Genomic DNA, 10529 nt, shown 5'->3' on the forward strand with positions numbered 1-10529 from the left:
CCTATAAGCAAATAAATAAAAGAATACACAAAGCATTTCAAATATGGAAAGACTGGTAATATCTAGGGGAGATTAGGAAATGCCCAATGTAGGAAGTAACCTAAGCTGTGCTTTGGACTTTGGGAGGCATGCAGAAGGAATAGATACTTAAGAGGCAGAAGTGAAGAGGGACTTCATTCAAGGCACGGAGGACTGCTTGTTCAGCAGCCATACATTCATTACTTTCCTTGTTCAGATCACTGTGCCAGGTAGGAGATTCCGTTGAGGAGGAGTAGAAAGATTAAATCTGCTCTCATGGAACTTGCCAGTAACCAGGTTGTAGGATCACTGTGCATTGCTGCTGGGATGGAGGTTTTAGTGTTTGCAGAGTACTAAGTAGATTCATAGCACTGATTTGAGGCCTTTGGAGAAAGTAAAGAAAAATACCTTTTCTAAGAACTATTTGGTCTTCTCCCTAGAGCCTATTTTCTATTTTTAAAAGCTTATTTATTTTCTATTTTTAAAAGCTTACTTCTATACCGTATGTTGTAGAAGTAACTGCTGTCCATAACATTGATTTCCCAGTCCATAAATATATATTTATCTCCCCACGGGCACAGAAAGGGAACCATTCTTTGCATTGGTCTGTTTTAAGTTGTCTCTGGTTTTGGGTCTGAAGTCATGGACTGTGTTAAGCATCTCCCTAGAGCAGACTTCTCTTTGCCATTGTGGAGGTAGGAGAGTATAGTAGTCATCAAGTAACATATTCTCCTGACTCCTGTTTTTTTCTGTGTTAGTTCACAAAAGTCATATTATATTTCTTAGAATTGCTCATATTTGTAATTTCTTATAGTACACTTCATAGGTCATGACCTTTAATTCCCAAGTGATGGCTGATAACACACAGTTGCAGGATAAGTATATGTAGCACATCAGAAAAATACAAAGCAAAAATGCTATGGGAGGTCCAAGATCACCATAAGGGTGATCAGCAAAGGCTGTGTGGAGGAGGTGGCACTGAACAGATGCGAAGGAGGAGGGAAAGATATTCCTTAGAGTCAGGGTACTTCTACTTGTGCCCTGTACTCTCCTATCTCCGCAATGGCAGAGAGGAGTCTTCTCTAATGCAGTGCTTAATTTAGTTCATGGCTACTGCCTCGAAATCAAGGACAACTCAAAACAGACCAGTAGCAATCTTCGTGTTTAGCTGGAACAGAGGGTTTCAGGAAGAGATTAAGGTAAAATAAAGCTAGAAAGGTAGCATGTTGGTAGATTTTAGAACACCCTGCTGCTCAAGTAAAGGTGTTTGAACTTGGTTCCCTAGGCAACAGGAAACCACTGAAGATTGTGAGCTAAACTGGGATAGTGACCCTTAGTCCACAAATATAATAAGAACTGGGTGGAGATATAATATTAACTTGGGTGGTAACAGCAGCTTGTATCTCACTGCATTGTACACCTGGTAAATACTGGCTGCTTTGTATTTCCAGCTAATACAAGCCTTTGCCATATAGACATACATACATATCATGTATGTGTGTATATATATCTACATAAATATAGATAAACACACATATGCAGCTGAAAATGTGCACATTTTCAGCAACATGTTTCAGTATTATCATTTATGTGTTTATGTGTATACACAATACATGGATATGCACATACTAATACATATGCACATATACATGATAAATATATATTTGCACACATGTGTATGTGTGTATATGTGTATGCATGTATGTGATATCGATTTGGATTTTTTCTTTCATTGGTGCTTAGATCCAGCGGAGTATAGGGGGTGTACTGACATCTGCAAAACATAGCTAGATACCACACACTAATTCTCTCCTATTCTGGCCTCTATTTGTCGTACTCTGGCTAATGTTTATGCCATTAAACTCAACTCTGCTAGTCTTTCTGTCTCAGTATTGGAAATAATTATTGAATTATGATGTAAGAATGGGAAGGGACCTTTGTGATCATCCAGTTTAATTACAATATTTACAGATGAAGAAACTGAGGCCAGAGAGATTGGGTAACTACATTCACATAAATCACAATCCCCACATCTGACTTCAGATCCAGTTTAGGGAGGGCTTAGGTGAGCACATTTTAAATGCTTTAGTGGGATACCTTCTGGAATACATTCTGAAGAATCCCTCTTGCACCTCTCCCAACCCCCAGCATGAATCCTACTTTACAATAAAGAAAAAGTTAAGCAAAAACAATATAAAGTGACTGACAATATACGCCTCATTATGACTGTAATTTCCCACCTTTCTATGAAAAGGAAGGATCCATGCTTCATTATCTGTTCTCCAAGATTGTTATAATTACTCAGAATCTCACACAGTAAATGATTAGTCCACAAGTCCGCGTACTGTCTTTTTATGTACAAAAATAGTTGGCAAATTAATTTTTATCCCCATTTTATAGGCCTAGTCTTATCTGTTATGGTAGGTATAGTTAGAATTTCTTTATCAGTTACAATACCAATAAAGAGATAAATAAAATTCCCAATCCAATCCCCACATTTTATTTTAAAATGTCAAGCCTTTTGCTTTTGTCATTTTTGGATAAATCCCTTTCTCACCTCCCCCCAGCATTGAATCCTTTATAATAAAGAAAAAGCTCAGCAAAAACAACTTGCACAGTGACTGTGTTTGCCAGTGTGTGCATCATTATGTGACTGTTGTTCCCTACCTTTCTATTGAGAGGAGATTTCCTTACTTCATTGTCTGTTACCCAGAACCAATATTGTTTATTGTAATTACTCAGAATTTGGCTTCCTTTTTATCTTGAGTGTAGTCATTGAGAAGCATATTCTTCTAATTATTATTTTACTCAGTTCATAAGTCTTATTGTATTTCTTAGAATTATGCAATTTCTTACAGCACAGTAGTAGACCATCATGACCTTTAACTATGATTTGTTCAGCTATAACCGAGTGACCAGCAACCACACAAACACACACACACACACACACAATCCTCCTATAAATAATTTGGTATTTAGAGCTATTCTTTTTGTCTTTGACCTCCTTGGGCTATATGCCTACGTTCCCCAATATATCATGCTGTGATTATCTATTATGATATAGTTCATAACTCCTGTCTTTCAGAGATTCCTTTAGACATTTTTGTTTTTGCTGTTTCTTCATTATTCGACTAATATAAAATCTATAAAGTGGATTTCATTCGTACTGTCAAGAGATTTCTGTAATCCAAAAGCACCTTTTGAATTTCACATTTGTGAACTGAATTTATTTTTTTCATTAACTAAAATATCACATTGTTTTATAATGATCCTTTTTCATTTTTTGATAAAAATAAGATAAAATTAAAAGTTCTAAAGGGTGAGTGACTACACTCATGCCATCTTCCCTCTATCCATCCAACCCAGCTGCCTAGAAAGAGAACACTAAGACCACAGCCATATGCTAAACTATGGATCCATGGTCTGCAAGATGAATTTTTAGTCTACACAAACTGGTTCTTAAAACTGGTTTTTAAACTGGTTCTTAAAAAAATCACAGACCCAGTTGACACATAGGATACAAATTTGAAGTCAGAAGTTGTTGTTAGTTGTGCCCAACTCTTTGTGATCCCATGAGGGATTTTCTTGGCAAAGATACTAGAATGACTTGCCATTTTCTTTTCCAGCTCATTTTACACAGATGAGGAAACTGAGGCTAACATAAGTGATTTACCCAGGATCACATAACTATTAAGTGTCTGGGGCCAGATTTGAACTTGGGGAAACAGTTTTCCTGCTTCTAGTCCTTAATTACCCTCTCTGAGTGCAATTTTTTTTTTTTTGTATATAAAATGAGAGAGTATGTCCTGTCAAGTCTACAAATATTTATTAAGGGCCTACTGTGTGTCAAGTACTGTGCCAAGCACTGGGAGTACAAATAGACAAAATTCAGTTCTTTCCTTCAAGGAGCTTATAATCAAATGCAAACAACTATATACAGTATAAGTTGGAGATCATCACTGGGAGAGATGAAGTAGCATTGATGGGAATAAAGACTTCTTGAAAAAGGAGGCATTTTAAGTGAGCCTCACAGGAAGCCAGGAATGGAGAGAAGAGACCTTTCCAGGGCTGCAGACAAGCCGGTGAAAAGGCATGGAATCAGGGTGGTTTGTGAGAGAAATGGCAAGGAGGCCAGTGTCTTCCTCCTCTAAATCTATAATCTCATGCCCTTGTGTATTTTACTGAAATGGACCCACCTTGTTTGCGTTAACAGAAGCAATTTTATCCGAATTTTACTAGATCTCATAATGAAGTTCTCAAAGGAAACCAAAACATAGCTTTACAAGTAGGATTATAGAATGAGGTCTTCGCATCAAATCTCCTTTGATGTCTGTGATAGACACCAATTATGCCTTAAGGCATAACATACAAAAGTGTTTGTACTGTGGAAAAGACTGGACAAGAGATCTCATATCCAGACCTGGCTCTGGGATTGTGTAGCAGTGTGCCCATGGGCAAGTTGCTGTATCCCAGATCTTATCTAATAATGTGGTCCTGTGTGAACATTATAGAAGAGAATAATTAAGTGAATTAAATAAACAGACCCAGTCTCACTCACATCCAACACCTGGACATGACCCACATGAAATTTCATTTCAGATAATGTTTTAGTGTTCTAGTTTTATTCTGATTCAACAGTCGAATAAAACAGATTTTGTTCAAGTTTAAATTTATCCACTTGGTATTATTTGTTATGAAGAGTGCAACAACCTGACTTTAGTGTTGTTTTTTAAAAAATATTATTTGAATTGGATTCTATAGATTTATTTAGGGTTCTACATATTTGTACTGTTGATTTGGGCTTTTGGTTTTACAAGCTGGTCCAGTTCAGGTCCCTGATGAACAAGATTAAAATACACAGAGGTTAGTAGATTAGTGTGGTGACCTAGGCAGAGTATTATGGCTTTGTCCCCAAATGATAAAGTTTATGGTTTGTTTGACCATGGAATGTTTCAAAAGGAACTACCCTGAGTAGAGGATGATCTTGTGTTTTTCCCAGCACAAAAGAATTATCCAGCTACATGCATGATTAAGGACATGAATAAAAATGTTCCAGAGAGGGGTCTCTGGAATACCATAAGTACTTTCTGGTTACCTGTGACTGATGATTCAGTTAGCACATTATCCAGGATTTTGCCCATCTCTCTACTTTCTGCTAAGAAAGTAGCATTACAAACCAAGTCAAAAGACCTAGTATCAGAGCCGGGATTCTATCCCAGGTCATCCCGACTCTGGGGCCGGTGCTCTTACTCGCTGTGCTACCTGGCCACCCTGAGGTCCTAGGTTTTTAAAAAAAAATTTAATAAATTTATTTATTTATGTACTTTAACTTTGCAATATTCAGTTCCACAAGCTTTTGAGTTCCATATTTTCTCCCTTTCCTTCTCTTCCCCCTTTCCCCCCATGGTAGCATGCAATTCGATATAGGTTCTACAAATTAGGTCCTAGGTTTTTAAATCCTTCCTCAGAATTTAATAATGGCATGGTCACAGCAGGTCACTTAACCCCTGAACTCTAGAACTTTTTGTTTCTTTATCTAGAAAAACAAGATCATATTATTTTATTAACCAAGTTCTGATGGAAGAAGAAAGTTTGCAAATCTTAAAGCACTGTCTAAATGTCAATTATTCTCTGTACAATTTCATTGTCTTTATGCTTCTAGCCAGAGGCTGATGGGGCAGGGCAGAAAGATAAAAGGAAGTCAGTTAAACCAATATGAGATTTGTTTTAAGATTACTTTTGTATTTGTTATCTGTACTATCCTTGTTATGGGTTATTGAGATCCACATATGTTAATAAAGTAGGGAATTATAAGCACCCACAGGTCCTAACTTTCTGTACCCCTCAGTTTGCCCTTCAAGCTAGGGAGGTGGGGTCCCATCAACCTCTGAACTTTCTCCCCTGTAACCTAACCACCACCCTTTGTTCTCCTTTTGCAGTCTTCAGTGTGTTCCAAAATTGTGCAGCTGCTGGGCCAAAATGAGGTGGATTATCACCAGAAGCAGGTGGTGATCCTGAGTCAGGACAGCTTCTACCGGGTACTGACTATGGAGCAGAAGGCCAAGGCCCTCAAGGGCCAGTTTAACTTTGACCACCCAGGTAAGGAAGTGGCACTGGCTAGTTAGGGGTTGGAGTGGGGAAGAGGGAGACAGACGGACTCAACCCCTCAAACACACACACCACACATGAAGAAGGCAGTGTCTAAGGCAGCCTACATGCTCACCACAGCATTCCCCACCATCAAGCAGCCTTTATCAGCACACAAGTCCCGCCCCTGTGGAACCTGCTGATCAGGATAGAAAGGAATCGATTAGCAAAGTAGCCCTCCGGATCGCTGCCAAAAGATTTTCCTCTAGCCTTCCTGGCTCTAATCTTGGCAGGGATTCCAATTTCTATCTACATCAGTGCCCTTTGGGTTGATCTGTAACTGGTGGAGAAGGGGGAAGGAGAACTGGAATTTTAAGATGAGGAAAAAGTTCAGCAGGACTAACTGATATCCCCAAAGTCTGGTGTTATAGGCAGTGTTCCACACTCATGGCCACCAACTTTTACAAAGAAGGGGGAAGGAGAGGGATGCAGGCAGAATTCATTACTTCCTTTTTAAAAGAAGTTAGGTGCCTAAAGTGAGAACCCTCTTGTCACTATGTACTGGCTACCAAGTACCTCATTATAGGAGGGAAAGTCCATAAACGCCCAATGCTGTGGGTGTCTGTGTCATTTTGAAATATTATTAGGGCTTTATGTCATACATCACTGAGCCAAGAGCACCTCTCTTTCCTTAGATGCCTTTGATAATGAGCTCATCTTCAAAACCCTCAAAGAAATTACAGAAGGGAAGACGGTTCAGATTCCTGTGTATGACTTCGTCTCCCATTCCCGGTAAGAGACTTCCTCCCTTGCTCAGGGGTGGGGATTTTTGCCCTGACCCCCACGCATACAGTAGACATGCAACTCTTAGACTTGATCTACCTCATATAGATTGAGTTTTAGGATGGGGAGATAAGGTTTGTGACTGGGTTTGTAATAGGACAAGTTAATGGGAAAAGGGATTGGGGCAATGAAATGACAGGAGTCACTGCAAGGACTGGGGTTGTTAGACAAAGATCTGGAAAAAGAACCAGCTAATACTACTAATAATGCCTTTGCCCTTCACCTGGGCAGCCAGGTGGTGCAGTGGATGGTGCAGTGGATGGTGCGCTGTGCCCAGAGTCAGCAGAACCTGAGTTAAGATCTGGCCTCATGCACTAGCTGTGTAATCCGGAGAAAGCCCTATCATGCATCCTTATCGCTAGCCCCAAGTGATTTCTCAATTTAAAATTTGGATTCATTTGTATCTTCTTGAATTCTTCCCATTGAACCATTGATTGACTTGTGCTAAGGTAGGGTAGCTTACAGTGTAGAGTGACAGAAAGTATATTGAGTTTGTAATTGGTAATTCCATTCTTGATGCTGCTACCTACAAACTATGATCTTGTAGAAGTAACTTAATGTCTATGAGCTCCATTTTTTTTATCTGTAATCTGGATTATTCACTAATGTTATATACCTCTAAGGTGGATCTATAACATGCCTATGCTATATTATTATCAAGCTACAAACAGGTTCACAATTATGTTGGCTTTATTGCAGTTTGTGTTTTGATTATTGAAAGTGCATTTCTCTTCCTGAATTATATATGTTATATTGGGCAGCTAGGTGGCCCAGTGGATAGAGTGCGTGCGTGTGTGTGTGCGTGGTTCTGGCCCTGGAGTCAGGAGGAGTTCAGTTTAAATATCACACTTACTTGATGTGTAACCCCTGACAAGTCATTTAAGCCTGTTTGCCTCAGTTTCCTCATCTGTTAAATGAGCTGAAGGAGAACATAGCAAACCACTACAGTATCTTTATCTCCCCACTACCATGTTGGACCTTTTTTTTTTTTTCTTTCTTAGTCATAGGATCGTAGATTTCTTTATGGAAGGGACCTCAGATCATCTAAGTCCTCCTGTAGCGCTTTGTACTTCTTATATTTGAATTGTTATTTTCTGCATTATAGTTGTAGTGAATGTGTAGATGTTTTATCTCCCTCCTCAGATCAGTAGACCAGGGACCACATCTTAATTAGCTTTGTATCCTGCTCAGTTCCTAGTACAGCATTTTGTGCATGGTAGGTGCTTTTAGGATCATACGATTTCAGATTGGAAAAGAATTTCAGATCAGCTTAACCTGTTTCTTCATTTTACAGATGAGTAAACTGAGGCTTAAAAATTTTAAGTGAGGGGCGGCTAAGTGGTGCAGTGAATAGAGTACTGGCCCTGGAGTCAGGAGGACCTGAGTTCAAATCCGGCCTCAGACACTTAACACTTACTAGCCGTGTGACCTTGGCCAAGTCACTTAACCCCAATTGCTCTGCCTTCCCCCCTCCAAAAAAAAACAAAAAAAATTTAAGTGATTTGCCCATGGTCATCGTAAGTAGTAGAACCAGGGCTTTTACATCTCTCTTGTATCATACTGCCTCTCCTTTAATAAATGCTCATTGAATTACTAAGTCAAGTCACATCAATTCTGTGGTTCCCCAGTTTCTGTGGCAAAATTAACACCTCTTCAACCTTGATATTTCTTGCTCTTTTAGGAAAAAAATGTTGTATCCCTTTCTAAAATTATCCTGGTGGTTGTTCAGTTGGATCAGTTGTGTCTGACTCTTTGGGCAACCTCATTCCGGGTTTTCTTGGTCTTTTCCAGCTCATTTCACAGATGAGGAAACTGAGGCAAAGAGGATGAAGTGACTTGCCCAAGGTCACACAGCTAGTAAGTGTCTGAGGCCAGATTTGAACTCAGGAAGATTAAGTCTTTCTGATTCCAGGCCTGGTGCTTCCAGCTGCATTCTGAAATCTTAGTTTTGTCGGACTGTTCTTTTTTTTTCCCCTCCCTGCCTTTCATCCTTTAGTTTTGATAATCCTGAGCATAGAACATTCATTAACATTTGAAATTGAGTTTATTTACTTTTCAGTTAGAATTTAGTTACCCTTCTTCCTAAGGGTCAGTTATGCATAGTCAGTTAAGGGATTAATGAGGTGTGTCCCTCTGTTAAGGAAGATTCTAACAGGGTTTGCTCCTGATCTTTCTCCTTACCTAGGCACAACGTGGAAATTATGAGGAAATTTCTGGGGAAATCTTGGAGGATTTTTATTCCTTGACAAGCAAGGAACAAGTACTGTTACTTGGGGTTTATGTTGGCTAAGATTTGAATGGAAATAGGTAATGGTGATAAATTTTGAAAGGAGGGAAATCAAAGAAGAATGAGAATAGAAGCGAGGGTGAGGGAATGATGGTGGAACACTGTAATTCTTCTTGTTAGAGGCCCCACTTTGAAAATTCTTGTGCTTTCCAAAAAACATTCCTATGTTTGTTATCTCCTTGGTCTTCTGTGGCCACTCTGTAGGAGAAGTAGAAAGTTATCACCACTCAAGGAGAATGAGAAGTGGAAAGGTTAAGTCACTTGCCCTGGGTCCCATGATCAGATAAGTGGGAAAGCTGGGACTCTCACCCAAGCTGAAAGTGAGCTTTTCAGGGATGTCAGCATCTCTTCCTAAACTACTTTTTGCCTGAAAGAAAACATTGAGTTCCTATGTTTAAAGTTCAGAATCGGCAGCAGCCAGTGCCAAATGCTAGGTCATTCCTAGAGAATTAGCTTTCCCTATCTTGCATGCATGCACACCCCATTTATCCCTGACCTTCTCTTAACAACTGGTTTCTATTCTAAGGTGAAGGCCCCTTCCTTTCTTTTGCTTCCTGCATCATACAAAGGGCACTGTTGATTGACTTTAGTCAGAAAACATTTATTAAGTGCCTGTTGTTTGTTTTGTGTTGTTGTTCAGTCAGACTCTCTGTGACCCCATTTTGGGGTTTTCTTGGCAAAGATACTGGATTGGTTTACCATTTCCTTCTCTAGCTCATTTTACAGAGGAAGAATCTGAGGCAAATGGGGTTAAGTGACTTGTCCAGGGTCACACAGCTAGTGTCTGAGGCCAGATTTGAACTCAGGAAGATGAATGTTCCTGATTCTAAGTCTATTGCTCTATCCAACTTAGTTGCCCTTATTAAGTAACTTCAGTCACTTTAGAAGAGGCTCTCATCCCAGCTGTGACTACTGTGCCCCACAGTGGGTCTGAGAAGTCTCCCTGAAGATGTTTTGGTGAAGCCATTTTTTTTTTTGTCCTTAGTGGAAAGAAGGTAGACAGAGAGTGTATGGTCTTGAGATCATAATTTCAGACATAGAAGGGACTTCAGATGCCATTGAGTACAAACCCTCTTGTTTTACTGAGAGGGAAACTGAGCCCCAAAGAGGTTAAGTTACTGGTCATCTATGGGCAGAATTTGAAACTTTACCCTCTAGTGCTCTTTCCAACAGTTTGACTCACTGACTCAGAGTTTGACAGAGAATCTCACCTCCTCATCAGATGCCCTCCTTCCTACCCTTTCCTTAATACTCTCCTTTTTTGTCTGACTTTGCCTGGCAGGAAAGAGGAGAC

The 10529-nt window shown here is 39.6% G+C and overlaps 1 protein-coding gene across 2 annotated transcripts in view; it reads left to right on the forward strand.

Moving 5' to 3' along the window:
• The window catches only part of UCK2 (uridine-cytidine kinase 2), a 110465-nt gene that overhangs the window by 57272 nt on the left and 42664 nt on the right, over nt 1-10529 (forward strand). For both annotated transcript variants that reach the window (XM_069094690.1, XM_069094691.1), the window contains exons 2-3: nt 5958-6117; nt 6801-6897. In XM_069094690.1, the coding sequence (XP_068950791.1) occupies nt 5958-6117; nt 6801-6897 (257 nt within the window). The remainder of the gene's footprint in view (nt 1-5957; nt 6118-6800; nt 6898-10529) is intronic.

Source organism: Petaurus breviceps, unplaced genomic scaffold (genome assembly GCF_028583685.1).
Source record: "Petaurus breviceps papuanus isolate PSGF00001 unplaced genomic scaffold, PetGlider_PUasm1.0 220, whole genome shotgun sequence".
Lineage (NCBI taxonomy): Eukaryota > Metazoa > Chordata > Mammalia > Diprotodontia > Petauridae > Petaurus > Petaurus breviceps.